This window comes from Suncus etruscus, chromosome 13 (assembly GCF_024139225.1).
Source record: "Suncus etruscus isolate mSunEtr1 chromosome 13, mSunEtr1.pri.cur, whole genome shotgun sequence".
Lineage (NCBI taxonomy): Eukaryota > Metazoa > Chordata > Mammalia > Eulipotyphla > Soricidae > Suncus > Suncus etruscus.
Window position 1 is genome coordinate 40,275,568 of NC_064860.1, and position 15,195 is coordinate 40,290,762.

The 15,195-nt window shown below is 50.2% G+C and overlaps 1 protein-coding gene across 1 annotated transcript; it reads right to left on the reverse strand.

Moving 5' to 3' along the window:
- Positions 1-5,179: 5,179 nt before the first annotated feature.
- LOC126026148 (carbonyl reductase [NADPH] 3) lies at positions 5,180-14,971 on the reverse strand. The gene is made up of 3 exons (XM_049785855.1): positions 14,680-14,971; positions 11,716-11,823; positions 5,180-5,652 (listed from the first exon to the last, which is right to left on the reverse strand). The coding sequence occupies exons 1-3, from the start codon at positions 14,966-14,968 to the stop codon at positions 5,216-5,218; spliced, it is 834 nt and encodes a 277-aa protein (XP_049641812.1). The 5' UTR covers positions 14,969-14,971; the 3' UTR covers positions 5,180-5,215.
- Positions 14,972-15,195: the final 224 nt, after the last annotated feature.

Sequence of the window (15,195 nt, forward strand, 5' to 3'; positions counted from 1 at the left end):
GGACCAAAGGTGGTTGGTTCGAATCCCGGTGTCCCATATGGTCCCGGTGCCTGCCAGGAGCTATTTCTGAGCAGACAGCCAGGAGTAACCCGTGAGCACCGCCGGGTGTGGCCCAAAAACCAAAAAAAAAGAAAAGAAAAAAAAAAAAGAAATCTATTTGCAGGCCCGGAGAGATAGCACAGCGGCATTTGCCTTGCAAGCAGCTGATCCAGGACCAAAGGTGGTTGGTTCTAATCCCAGTGTCCCATATGGTCCCCCTTGCCTGCCAGGAGCTATTTCTGAGCAGACAGCCAGGAGTAACCCCTGAGCACCGCTGGGTGTGGCCCAAAAAACAAACAAAAAAAGAAATCTATTTGCATGGGTCAATTCTTTTTTTTTTTTTTTTTTTTTTGCCATTTGAATAAAGCTAGTTTATCTGCTTAAGACTCACAAATAGGGGCCGGCATGGTGGTGCTAGAGGTAAGGTGTCTGCCTTGCCAGCGATAGCCTAGGACGAACCACAGTTCAATCCCCCGGCATCCCATATGGTCCCCCAAGCCAGGAGCGACTTCTGAGCGCATAGCCAGGAGTAACCCCTGAGCGTCACTAGATGTGCCCCCCCCCAAAAAAAAAAAAAAAAAGACTTACAAATAGAATGGTCAGCTTGTGAAAGTCTCAGAAACATTAGGGCAGGGGAGATTTAGTATAAATCAGAACTGTCCTTTGGGGAACCATACCCAACAATGCTCAGTGACTACTCTTGGCTCTGTGCTCAGAAGACCATATTGGATGCTGAGAATCAAACCTAGATCTGTTGCATGCAAGGCAAGGGGATAGGAGAAGAAAGAGATGGGAGCATTGGTGGTGGGAAAGTTGCACTGGTGAAGGGGGTGGGGTGTTCTTTTTATGACTGAAACCCAACTACAAACATGTTTGTAATCATGGTGCTTAAATAAAAATATTAAAAAAAAAAAAAAAAAACAAGTTAGAACTTTCTTCCAAACACTTTGAACACCAAAGTAGGCATAGCTGGTAAGACCACTTTCTCTGATGCAGGCCCCCCTGCCCACTTCCTTTCTAGAAAGTTGGACCAGGCTTCAGCTCACTGAGTGTCTGAGCTCAGTTACCGGACACTCCTCTCTACAGCTGATTCTACTCTTCCCATTTCCCATAAAAGGGCTTGGAGTTTAGTCAGGGGCGCTGCACCCACTCTGAGGCTGTGCTGCAGTTTGCAAGGGCTCATTGTCACCTGCCACTCTCTGCATTGCATCACCACTCCTGATGCTGACCTGGCACAATCCTTGTCACAGTTCAGTAGGTGAAGGGGACCTATTATGCAGCCAGATGGCAGAGTGCGTGGGGATTGGCCTTAGCAGTGCTGACCTGGAAAAGTGGGAGCAGCATGTTGGGGACAGGCCCTGGGAATACCTGCATTGTCCCTTTGAGACAACTTGCCTAGCACCCCCCGCTGTTGGCTCTGTTTATCCTTTGGCAAGTTTACCACTTCTGTGAGTCTTTATTTCCTGTGTGAAACAGTATTAGAATCTTGTCCAAGAACTGGTGTGTAAAACATGGTTGGAAAATGAAGGTAGCATGTGACTGAGTACATCCTGGGTTGCCAATTCCGAATGTTTGTCCTCTTCTTTTAAACATTACCCCAAATCGAAGCCCCCTACTTCCCTATCCCAACTATATCATACCATGAAATTTGTTAGATTCCTTTCAGTTTCAAGCCACCAGCGTACAAGGTGAACTAGGAAAACTAAAGGCCATAGAGGCAGGACAGCTGGATGACCCAGAGCTGAGCAGAGACGAACAGGTTGGAAATCACTCAGCTTCCACCTGAACAGAGCTAGACAGTCACATTAAATTGCTTGAACAGAATGGGGTCCCTGAAATGGGGTCCCAGTCATCAAAGTCTGGGTAGAACTTGATGGAATGAACCATTGTTAATTCCCATCCCCCCCCCAAAGTCTGGGTAAAACTTGATGGAATGAACCACTGTCCATCCTTCTCTCTCTCTCTCTCTCTCTCTCTCTCTCTCTCTCTCTCTCTCTCTCTCTCTCTCTCTCTCTCTCTCTCTCTCTCCCTGTCTCTCTGTCTCTGTCTCTGTCTCTCTCTCTCGTAAAGGTTAAAAGGAAAACTTTCCCTCAGAAACAAGCTTAGGTGCTAAGCAATCTGTTCACAAAGAGACCATTTATGGCAATCTCGGCTGATTTCACATGCAAAATAAAACTTGGGTAAAAAAAAATAAAACTGGGGTGCCTGGCGTCCAGAGGGATCGTACAGTGGTGTTGAATGGCGGGTTGTGCATCCCACAATCCGCAGAGAGGGAGAGGGATTCCTATGCTCCAGGTCCAGGTAGGACAAGAGACGCAGATCAGGCAGCAATTCCGACACAGGAAATAATCCACACACAGTTGGGAATGTATTGCAGGCCAGAAACTCACACCACTATGAGCCAAGGTGTCAGCTGCTCCTCCAGGCTGCCTGAGTAGCCTTTAATGGGATAAACAAAGCCCACCCCAAAGGGAGGGGTAAAGACCAGATAAGGAGGCCATGGGGAAACATTTTTTTAACAGGAAACCCAGAGGAACCAATTGAGAGACATCTAATCAGAAGGCAATATGAGGACCAATCCAAAGGCCTCTACCAACAAGCGGGGAGGACATTTGCCTTCTCACTGTCAGGTTTGATCCCCAGCATCCCGTAGGATCTCCCAAGCACTACCAGGTGTTATTCCTGAGTACAGAGCCAAGAGTAACCCCTGCTGGGTGTGAGCTCCTACAAACAAACAAACAAAAAACACGGGATACTTCCCTAATATTTCTTCGGAGCCCATCTATTTTCTGGCCAGGTTTCTGTAGTTAGGCAAGAGGGTTCTCAGTGCTATTGTGCAAGTCAGAGAGATAAGAGATTTCTGACTGGCCAGAAATACCAGGGTCCCTTGTGCAATCCTGCTCCGCACAATCAGTGCCTGTTCCTCTGTCTTCTACAGGTTCTGAATGGAAAGCAGGGTTAGCCTCCTATCTGCCATTGTGATGTGACCAGTGAGAACATCACCAGGTGATGATGATACTTCTCACCTAAACTCCCCACACCAGGGATCCCATCAGCTGACTTTTCTACGAATCATAGATGTTTATTCCTGGTGTTGTGCGACCTGCTATTATGTGTCATCTTTAATAAGACCCTTTTGGGCTGGAGCGATAGCACAGTGGAGAGGATTTTTGCCTTGCAGTGCAGCTGACCCACATTTGATACCTGGCATCCCTCATGGTCCTCAACCCTGCCAGGATTTTATTTGTTTATTTTGGCCACACCCAGCTGTGCTTCAGGGGTTACTCCTGGCTCTGCACTCAGGAATCACTCCTGGTGGGCTCGGGGGAACCGTATGAGATGCTGGGGATTGAACCTGGGTAGGCTGTATGAATGGGAAATTCCCTACCCACTCTAGGACTACTCTAGCCTCCAGGAGGGATTTCTGAGCACAGAACCAAGAGTAACCTGAGCACAGTCAGATGTGACCAAAAAATCAAAACCAAACTCTTAAAAAAAAAAAAAGTTAAAAAAAAAAACTCAAGATTTTATTATATTTTTTTTAATGAGGTGGGGAAGATTTGGGCGCCCTCTAGTGGTGATCAGGGCTTACTCCTAGCTCTGCACTCAGGGATAACTCACTCATAGCCCTGGGGACTCTGATGCTAGGGGTCAAGCCAGAGTCAACTGTGTACAAGGAAAGCGCTTTACCTGTTGCACTATCACTCCAGCACCAAATATTTATTGTTTCTAATGAATAGAACCAGAACCTAAGAGGTTAGTTTCAAAATGCCATCTTTGCAAGATGATTTGACTATGTATGGTGTGTGTATGTGCCCATGCACGTGTGTGTATGTGTGGGGCATGTATAAATTTTGGGCCACAGACAGTGATGTTCAGGGCTTACACCTGGCTCTGTGCTTAGGGATCACCCTCTGATAGGACTTTGGGGACCATCTGTAGTGTTGGGGGTAGAACCTGGATCGACCATGGACAAGGCAAGCACCCTCCCTGCTGTACTATTCCCCTGCTCCGACATTTCATCTGATAGTAGTGAAGGTGTTTGCTATCTGTTATTAGGGACCATGCAAGGTATCCCAGAGCATCTGCAGGGTCATCTTATCAGCTCAGCAGGGACAGATTATTGGGCTGGAGCCATAGCACTGAGGAGAGGGCATTTGCCCTACTTGTGGCCTAGTTGGGTTCAATTTCTGGTATCATATATGATCCCCCAAACCCACCAGGAGTAATTTCTGAGCTCAGAGCCAGGAGCAACCTCTGAGCATTGCTGGGTGTGTTCACTTCCTTCCCCCCAAAAATAAAGAAAATAAAATGTACTCAGAATCAGTAGATTTCCTAGCATGGGGATAAATCAGATACTGGGATAAATCCCTTATCCTCAGGCCAGAGGGATATCACAGTGAGTAGGGCACTTGCCTTGCATGTGACTGACCCAGGTTCAATCCCAGGCATTTTATATGGTCCTCAGAGCCTGCCAAGTTTGATTCCTGAGCACAGAGACAGGAGTAAACCCTGGCTGGGTGTGGCCCATAAACCAAAAAAACAAACAAACCAAAAAATAAAACCAAAAAATAAAAACAAATCCCTGAGTCTCAAAAAAGCAACTAGAGACAGTACAGCAATAAGGAACTTACTTTACAGTCAGCAAACCTGGATGTTACCCCCAACATCACAGGTGGTCCCCTGATCCCTGCCAGGAATGATCCCCCAAAATAAAGAATAAACAGATCCAAGAATAAACCCAGAGCACTCCTGGGTATAATCCAAACCCCCACTCGCCCCACCAAAACAAAACAAAACAGAAGCAACTAGCAGCAGATATGTAGAGGACTGAACGGAATTCCAGGGTCAGGGTTCAGAGACGGAGTCCTCAAAACCACACTTCTCAGAAGACCACCGAGTCCCACTCTCCTGGGGGAGCATGGCCGGAAGCTAATCCTGACTTCCTGACTCCAACACTGGGTATTGGGGGATGAATATTGATGCTATCATGGAGCACCAACTGGCACACCCACTGGCTCCATCTCTATGGCCTTGGCCCTTGCCAATCTCCCTTCCAGATTCTTCTTTCCCTTGGAACCGACCACCCCAGCATGCTCAGAGCAGACGCAGAACCCACACCATGTCAGCTCTGCTGGGTCACATTTATTAGACAAGCAGCACCCAGCACCCACTGTCACCAGGGCTGCACCACTCTGTCCCGGACCAGCTGGCCCTGTGGCTCGGTGGCATCTGGAGGCAACAGGGCCAAGTAAACGGGAGTGTCGGCGCCCTCCTCCGGGGTCCGGGTGCCTTGGTCCCCGGCCATGTCTGTCTTCACCCAGCCAGGGCAGCAGGCATTCAACAGGATCCGGTCTCCCTCCCGTTTCTCGTCCAGACGCCTCGCCAGGATTCTGGACAGGACCGTCACCCCCAGCTTGGAGACCCCGTAGGCCGAGCTGGGCCAGCCCTCCCGCTCGTGCACCTCGTTTCTGGCATCTTCCACAAACTTCTTCATGAGGTCCACCAGGTCCTCCTCGGTGAGGGCGGCACTGTGGAACTTTTCCTGCAGCTCCTCGCTGCAGCCGTCCAGGGCGCGGGAACCCTGCAGGCTGCTGATGTTCACCACCCGGCCTGGAATGGGGCAGACAGAGCAGGGGTGTCAGCACAGGCTGTCGGGGTGGAGGGTCTCACACCCGCCCTGGGATCTGGGGACAGTGCTCACTGGCCAGAGAGAAAAGATAAAACCCAAACTCTACATGATTCCCTGAGCTTCAGCTAAAATTTTTTTTCCTTCCCTCCTTCCCTCCTTCCCTCCTTCCCTCCTTCCTTCCTTCCTTCCTTCCTTCCTTCCTTCCTTCCTTCCTTCCTTCCTTCCTTCCTTCCTTCCTTCCTTCCTTCCTTCCTTCCTTCCTTCCTTCCTTCCTCCTTCCTTCATTCCTTCCCTCCCTCCCTTTTCTCTTCTTTTTCTCTCTTTATCCCTCCCTGGTACTCAGTGATCACTCCTGGCAATGATCAAACCTAGTCAGTGGCATAAGTACCCTACCCATTGTGCTATCACTGCAGACCCAAGGTCATTTTTTTCCTTGGTTTTTTTTTGTTGTTGTTGTTTGTTTTTTTTTTTGTTTTAGTGCCACATAACAAAATGCTCAGGGATTACTCCTGGCAGTGCTCAGGGGACCATATAGAATACCAAGGATTGAACCAAGAGTTATGATTAAGGCAAATGCTTCCCCACTGTACTAGTGCTCCAGCCTCTAAAGGGGCTGGAGTAATATTTGTAATATTTCTTCCAATTTGGATTGGCTAGCTTTCCTTATATTTTTAATTTTGGGGGGCTACACCAGCAGTGTTCAGGGCTTACTCTTGACTTTGAGTTCAGGGATCACTCCTGACTTATCCAGGGGCCGTATAGGGTGCCAAGCATCGAATCCACATAGATTGTGTATAAGGCAGGCACCCTCCCCACTGTACTATGGCTCCCTAGCTACACAAAAGTTGGATTTAATTCTGTATTTTAGGGTCTGGAGTGACAGTACAGCAGTAGGGCGTTTGCCTCGCACACATCCTACATAGGACTGACCTGGGTTTGATCCTCAGCATCCCACATGGTCCCCTGAGCCTGTCAGGAATGATTTCTGAGCTCAGAGCCATTGGGTGTGGCACCAACCCCCCTCCAAATTCTGTATTTTAGTCTTCACTACTTTCTAAACTGTTTAATTTCCAGGACTGTAGCTGCAAGAGACCCTTCAATTCAAAAGGGGAAGGGGGCTGGAGAGATAGCATGGAGGTAAAGCATTTGCCTTGCATGTAGGATGGTGATTCGAATTCTGGCATCCCATATGGTCTCCTGAGCCTGCCAAAAGTGATTTCTGAGCATAGAGCGAGGAGTGACCCCTGAGAGCTGCCAGGTGTGACCCCCCAAAAAAATAAATAAAAGGGGAAGGGAAAAATAATGATTTTGGGAGTCATACTTCTCCTTTGATGAAAATAAAAACTTGGGATAAAGATGTTTTTTCTGGGCTGAGGCTATTTCTGGGAATGGGAGAATCCATTGTGGGGACCTCAACAGTCAGATGAATCCAAAAAGCCTGGAGAGACAGCACCCAGCCCCGCAGACTATTCAGATCCGGTGGATTCCCATTTTCCAAAATATAGTTCTTGGGTCAGAACCATAAAACAGTGGGCTGGGCATTTGTCTTGCACATGACTGACACAGGTTCGATACATGGCATCCCATAGGGTTCCCTGAGCACCACTACGAGTGATTCCTGAGGGATTCCAGACCCAGGAGTAAGCCCTGAGTACCATCTGTGAGGCCCAAAAAGCAAAAAGCAAAAAGTAAATTTAACTCAGCTCTAAAGTTTTAGGTAGCTCCCCCTAGTGATATATCTGTGTAACTGTTCCATTTACTCAGCATCAGCTCAAGAAGAGTTTGTTTGCAACCTGTTTGTGATGTGATGTTATAAAGTTATAGAGGTCTGTCAGTCTGTCTGTCTGTCTGTCTATACGTCTGTCTGTTTTTCTCCCAGGGATCCCTGTTAGTAGAAAAACCATATGAGGCACTAAGGATCAAACCCGGGTTGTGTGCATACATGGCAAGAACCATAACTGCTGACCCTTAAATATCTTAAGATGTCTCAGGACTATTAAATATCTTTCATTTTTGAGGCCGGAGAGATAGCATAGAGGTAACGCGTTTGCCGTGCATGCAGAAGGACGGTGGTTCAAATCCCGACACCCCATATGGTCACCCCAAGCCAGGGGTGATTTCTGAGCATAGAGCCAGGAGCAACCCCTGAGCACTGCTGGGTGTGATTCCCCCCTCACCCCCCCTCAAAAAAAAAAAAACCCTTTCATTTTTGAAGTTTGTTTTTGGGCCATACCTGGTGGTGCCTAGGAGTATTTTTCATCCTGTGTTTAGGAATGCCCCCCCCCCTGGTGGAGATCAGGGGAACCATACGTGGTGCCAGGAACCCAAATCTCAATGGTACATACCAGGCAAGCACCTTGCCTCCTGTTCTGTCTCTCTGGCCCCTTGTTTTTTAATGGTATGTTATAAAGCTAAATAGAGTTTTCATGTTGGTATTACATGGATAGAAAGTTTATTATGTCCAGTGTTCAGCCTTCCAGGGAAACAACATTTACTAAAATACATTGAGCCCTAAGTGATAGTACAGTGGGGAGGGTGCTTGCTTTGCACATGGCCCACCCAGATTTAATCCCTGGTATCCCATATGGTCCACCAAGCACTACCAGAAGTGATTCCTAAGGGAAGAGTCAGGAGTAAAGCCTGAGCATCATTGGGTGTGGCCCAAAAACAAACAAACAAAAAGTCATAAAGACAGTCTTCACATGTTGTAAACAAGAGATTCCTGCTTTCAGAGCTGTCATTGCATCGTTTCTCGGCATTTTGACTAAGATCAAGTGCAGAGTTGCTATGCAGGGACCTGCTGAGAGACTGATTCACCTGCTCTGCACAAGCCTAGCGCTCCCTTTCCAGAGGCACCTTTTATGTTCCCAGGACATCACCTGGCACTGAGACTGCACTTCACTGGAACCTGAACTGGAACCTGGGACCGCAGCCAGCTGAACAGTCTCCTGGCTGTGTAAACTACAGGTGGAGAAGTGGGAGGTTTCTTGCTACTCCACAGCCACTGAATAACATGGCTTTAAAATCCACAAATCCTGGTATGGGACCCCTGTGAATACGATGCAGCTAGAAAAAGGAGATGGGGTCTGGAAGAGAGCACTATGGACTGAGTGCATGGTTTGCCTGCAGGGGCCCTGGTTTGATCCCCATCTGCACAGTATCCCCTGAACACCATGGGGATACACACAAAACCAATGTGGCCAATGTGGTCCTCAAACAAACAGGGCTGGAAAGAGAGGATAGGGGATAAGGCTCTTGCCTTGCATGTGGCCAACCCTGGTTTGATCCCAAGCACCACTTAACCCCAACCCTGAGTATTGTCATAAAATGCTGAGCATTAAGCCAGGTGTAAACTCTCCCAAATTAAAAAAAAAAAAAGTCTTTGTACTAACCTAGAAAGAGGCTAGATAGAGTCAATAAGTTGAAGCAAGTGTGGTGGTCCTCCTTCGGGTTTAAAAAGTGGAGACAGAGTGATAGTATAGAGGGGAGGGCATTTGTCTTGCAAATGGCTCACCTGGATTTCATCCCCACAGCCCATAGGCCTCCTGAATCTGACAGGAGTGATTTCTGAGGGAAGAGCCAGGAGTCATCCCTCAGTACCACAGGGTATAGCCCAAAAAACAAACAGAAGGAGCAAAATTCTATAACTGTATTTGATTAAATTTGCATTTAAAAGATCCATCCCTAGGGCCAGAGGATAGTACAAGAGAAAGGCTGTTTACCTTCCATGCAATTGACTAGCATTTGATCTGGCACCCTTTAGGTCCCTGGAGCACCTCCAGGAGTGCAGAGTCATTGCTAGGTATGGCCCTAAACAAACACACAAAAAATGTTCCATCTCTTTCGCCCTGGCTCTGTGCCTGCACCCGGACAAGTTTCTTCCTCTGGTGCTGGCAGTTCTCCCCAAAACTGTCCAGGATCCTTGCAGGAGTGGGGTTGGGGGAACAGCCCCTTGCATCTTTTCCACTTGTAAGATTTTCACCCTGGGGCCAGAGAGATGGTATGGAGCTAAGGTGTTTTTTTTTTTGTTTGTTTGTTTTTTTTGGTTTTTCGGGCCACACCTGTTAGATGCTCAGGGGTTACTCCTGGCTACGCACTCAGAAATTGCCCCTGGCTTGGGGGGACCATATGGGATGCTGGGGAATCGAACCGTGGTCCTTTCCTTGGCTAGCGCTTGTAAGGCATACACCTTACCTCTAGCGCCACCTCGCCGGCCCCACTAAGGTGTTTTTGTCTTTCATGCAGAAGGTCATTAGTTTGGGTTCCGGCATCCTGTATGGTCCCCGAGCCTGCTAGGAGTGATTTCTGAGCATGGAGCCAGGAGTAACCCCTGAGAGCTGCCGGATGTGACCCAAAAACCAAAAAAATAAATAAATAAATAAATTTTTTTTCACCCTGGAGAGGATCTTGTTTGTTCTTAGGAATTATAGTGGATCTCTGAGATTCTGGAGCAAACAAACCTTCAGCTCTCTTGGCCTCTGATTGGCCTACAGGATTCTCCTTCCCTTCCCTTCCCTTCCCTTCCCTTCCCTTCCCTTCCCTTCCCTTCCCTTCCCTTCGCTTCCCTTCCCTGCCCTTCCCTTCCCTTCCCTTCCCTTCCCTTCCCTTCCCTTCCCTTCCCTTCCCTTCCCTTCCCTTCCCTTCCCTTCCCTTCCCTTCCCTTCCCTTCCCTTCCCTTCCCTGTCCCAAAGACAGAGGTCCAAGCCCACAGGGCTTCTCAGGACAGCCCCACACAAACCTGCAGCCAGCAGACATGCGCCAACTATTGGTGGGCAAAGTTCTTAATTTATCAGACTTGAGAGTGGGAGTAAGATACTTCCGGAGAAAAACTTTAGGACTTTCTGAGTCTATGAATCCAAGTGTACGTAGTACAAGAAGAAAGGGATGCAGAGATAGTCACAAGAATTTGTGAACAGACCAAAAGAAAATAAGGACCAGTTAGCCTGGCTGATCTCTCTGTGGAATTCTCAGAAGGGTGAAAGAGCAGATTACATCTTTCTGCAGGAACTACAACAGCCCAATGCCACCTCCTACACCCTCTCAAAGAAACGGCCTGCTCCATGACTTAACCTTAACTGTGTGGGCATCAGTATCTTATAGCAATGTCAGCTCAGCAGTTTCTCAGGAAATCTGATGGGAAAGTTCCATAGAAATCTATCAAACTCAGTGAGTCTAAACAGTAATAAAAAAGGCTCAACTAGTACCAACCACAGCCTAGGAAATCCTCAGACACTGACTTCAGGAACACCAGGAAAAGACAGAACAATCAGGTTTTCTGTGTCCCCACTCCCTATAGAGAAATAGCATCCCTGAGTGATTCCTGCATTCTGCAGTACGATCTTCTGTCTGTCTTCTCACACAACACACACCCTGATTGATTTTTTTCAGTATAGTTTGTCTGTCTGTTTTCTCTCTCTTTCTCTCTCTTTCTTCACACACACCCTGGTTAATTGTTTTTGGCATTTTTGAGCCACAGCCATTTGATGCTCAGGGGTTACTCCTGGCTAAGTGCTTAGAAATTGCCCCTGGCATGGGGCCGGAGAGATAGCATGGAGGCAAGGCGTTTGCCTTTCATGCAGAAGGTCATCGGTTCGAATCCCGGAGTCCCATATGGTCCCCCGTGCCTGCCAGGAGTGATTTCTGAGCGTGGAGCTAGGAATAACCCCTGAGCACTGCCGGGTGTGACCCAAAATCCACAAAAAAAAAAAAAAAAAAAAAGAAATTGCCCCTGGCTTGGGGGGACCATATGGGATGCCAGGGAACGAACTGTGGTCCTTCCTTGGCTAGGGCTTGCAAAGCAGACACCTTACCTCTAGCGCCACCTCACCGGCCTGTTTTTACAGTATAGTCTGTCTTCTCCTTCTCCTCCTCCTTCTCTCTATCTCTATCTCTATCTCTGTCTCTGTCTCCTCTCTCTCTCTCTCTCTCTCTCTCTCTCTCTCACACACACACACACACACACACAGTCCCTGAGTGATTCCTGAACCATGACCTCCCGTCCACCATCACCTCACTAAAGTCTGCACCCTGACCCCTGAACTTACCATGTGGCTTCATAATGGGCAATAATTCAGTGCAGACATTCCTAGTGGCAAAGAAGTTGGTCTTGAGTGTCTTCTCCGCCTGAACGTCAAAGGGCGTTGGGTCATTGACTTTGAAAGAGAAGGTGACAAACAGAACATTACACAGACCCCTGAAAGTGACCTCCTATGATTCCCTGAAATTCACATCACAGGCCCCCTGAAATTCACGACAGTGGTGCTGAACCTGGGGAAGGGAGAAACGAGCTCAGTTGGGTGTTTGCTTGGGGGGACCACACCCAGTGATGCCCCAGAGTTACTCCTGGCTCTGCACTCAGGAATCACTGCTGGTGGTGCTTGGGGGACCCTATGGGATGTTGGAGACAACCCAAGTTCCAAGCACCTCCCCGCTGTGCTATCACTCCCGCCCAGGAGCTTTATTTTTATTTAATTAATTAAGTTAAATAAATCAAATAAATTAAAATTTAATAATTTTTCGGTTTGGGATAATATCCCTAAGTGCTCAGGGGTTACTCCTGGCTCCACACTCTATTACTCCTGGCAGTCTCGGTGGACCATATGGGATGCCGGAGATGAAACCCAGGTCGCAGTTGTGCAGAGGCAAGCGCTCTCCCCAATGTACTATCCTTCCAGTCCATGAGCTTAGTTTTGAACCAACTTAAAAAACAGGGTCGCGGGCCCGGAGAGATAGCATAGCGGTGTTTGCCTTGCAAGCAGCCGATCCAGGACCAAAGGTGGTTGTTCGAATCCCGGTGTCCCATATGGTCCCCCGTGCCTGCCAGGAGCTATTTCTGAGCAGACAGCCAGGAGTAACCCCTGAGCACCGCCGGGTGTGACCCAAAAACCAAAAACCAAAAAAAAAAAAAAAAAAAAGAAAAAAAAGAAAACAGGGTCGCGCCACCAACTTGGGTGCTCATCTTGAGTCACCTGCAGGGTTTGTTGGGATACAATCTTTTCGGGCCCATCCCCAGAATGTGTGTGTGGGGGGCTGAAATCTGAACTGTGGTATCCAGAACCTGCCATTCCCAGGGGACAGACTGAGCTACAAGCGCCGGCCTGGGAATCCTGATCCATGCAACTAAAAGAATATTGGAGGCACTTGGGCACTGATGCCACCTGCCCACCCCACCCCCCTTCTCTCCCACGCTTAGCGCCTGGCAGGCTAACAGAGCTCCTCCCCGTTTCCTGGAAGGAAGCGACAGTGCATCCGTCAATCCACCAAAGGGTACGATGTGCGTCCCATTCCTGAATCTCCGGCAGGCAGAGCCCAAGTGGGGGAGCTAGAGAGGGGCGTGTCCGCGGTTCCGGGGTCGGGGGAAAGAAGACCCTGGTTTCATCATTTTTCCTTTTCTTCAACCAAGCGGGCTCCGCTTGCAGCCGTGTGCCCAGCTGCAAATTTCCCAAAGGAATCGAGCTCAGTCAGATCCTACCCACCCACCCACTTTTTTTTTTTTTTGGTTTTTGGGTCACACCCGGCGGTGCTCAGGGGTTACTCCTGGCTGTCTGCTCAGAAATAGCTCCTGGCAGGCACTGGGGACCATATGGGACATTGGGATTCGAACCAACCACCTTTGGTCCTGGATCGGCTGCTTGCAAGGCAAATGCCGCTGTGCTATCTCTCCGGGCCCTACCCACCCACTTTTAATTCTATTTTTGGGGGGCCAGGTGACGCTCAGGGATTACTCCTGGCTATGCGCTCAGAAATCGCTCCGGGCAAGCTCGGAAGACTATATATATAGGGGATGCCGGGGTTCGAACCACCGTCCTTCTGCATGCAAGCAAGCGCCCTACCTCCATGCTATCTCTTTGGCCTCTACTCACTTTTAATTTTTTTTTCAGGGGGGCACACCCAGTGACGCTCAGGGTTCTCCTGGCTATACTCCTGGCTCTGGGGACCATATGGGACGCCGGGGATCGAACCCAGGTCCTTCCTGGGTCAGCCGCGTGCAAGGCAAACGCCCTACCGCTTGCGCCATCGCTCTAGTTCAGTAATTTTATTTGACGTTTTTAGAGCTAAGGAAGATGCTTCTTAGAACATGCGTGTGTTTGATTGCGCGCTCACAAGTTCCCCGGCGGAGGGAAGCCCGGCTGGTCGCTTCCTTCCAGCCGGCGGAGCCTATCAAAACTCCGCCTTCGTCCCAAATCCACAAGTGCGCGCTCCTTGCGGCCCCGCGGCTCATTTCCTGCCTGCCGCTAGCCGGTGCCCCTTGGCACCCACAAATGCGCCCTTGGCAGGAGGCTGGTTCCAAGTCCAGTCCCCGCCCCAAATGCAACTTGGGAACCCTTGGCACAGAGCAAAAGGTTCTTCTGGCCCGAGGCCGGAGCGATCTAGCGGTGCAGCGGAGCAGGCGACTTGCCTTGCAAGAAGCCGACCCTCGGCATCCCATACAGTTCCCGGAGGCCCTCCAGGAATGATTCCCAGGGGCAGGAGCGGTGGCACAAGCGGTAGGGCATCTGCCTTGCTCGCGCTAACCCAGGGCGGACCGCGGTTCGATTCCCCGGCAGCCTATATAATCCCCCAAGCCAGGAACGATTTCTGAGCGCAGAGCCAGAAGTAACCCCTGAGCGTCACCGGGTGTGGCTCCAAAAACAAAAACAAAAAAACAGGAGTGATTCCCAAGTGCAGAGCCAGCAGTAACCCCTGAGCATCGCAGGGTGTGGCCCAAACTTAAAAAAAAAAGTTTCTGGCCCGAGCTGAGCTTTTAACAGGGCGCGGTCCCTTCCCAGGAGATCGATTTTCTTGCAAAGTGCAGCTACGGACAATTCCGAGAGAGCCCGGGGCCGAACACAGGCCCGCACAGGCCGGCTGGAGGAGGGCGAGGCCGGCCGGCTCTGCCCGGCGCCCGTGATCCAAAGCGCCTGCTAGGAAAAGGGGAACCGGCCGGAGCTCGAGGGCGGAGCGCATCCACCCCGAGCCCCGGGTTGGTGCCGGGCTCCCGGATGTCTCTGGAGCTGGGGTCCCCGCACCTTTGAAGGCAATGCCCGCGTTGTTGACCAGCACGTTGAGCCCCCCGTATTCCTTGCGCAAGAAATCGCGCAGCGCGCGGATGCTCTGCGGGTCGTCGATGTCCAGCTGGTGGAAGCGGGGACTCAGGCCCTCGGCCTGTAGCTGTTTCACGGCCGCCTGGCCCCGGTCTGGATCCCGCGCCGTGAGCACCACATCCCCGGAGAACTGCCGGCACAGCTCGCGCGCGATGGCGAAGCCGATGCCCTTGTTGGAGCCGGTCACCAGCGCCACGCGGCTGTAGGACGACATGGCCGGGGCCGGGGATGGCGCGGGGCGCACGGGGCGCGCGGGGCAGTGAGTCCTAGGCGCGCGCGCTGCGCTGGCTGGACACCCGGCCCCGGGGTTGCAGCCGCTGGCAATCGGATTCTGGAATCCCCGAGCTGTGACTCTTAAGAGAAGGAGGTCCTAGCCCTCGGTCCCTCCCCTCGAGGAGGGGCCCTGGGTTCCCCCAAGATTTCGTAACGCGGCGCTCCCGG

Excerpts from the sequence above, each read along its gene's own strand:
- LOC126026148 (XM_049785855.1), bottom strand. The coding sequence starts at position 14,968 with ATGTCGTCCTACAGCCGCGTGGCGCTGGTGACCGGCTCCAACAAGGGC. Across the intron at positions 11,824-14,679 it reads CGCGGGCATTGCCTTCAAAG|TCAATGACCCAACGCCCTTT; the intron begins GTGCGGGGACCC and ends TCTCTTTCAAAG. Across the intron at positions 5,653-11,715 it reads GCCCATTATGAAGCCACATG|GCCGGGTGGTGAACATCAGC; the intron begins GTAAGTTCAGGG and ends GCCCCATTCCAG.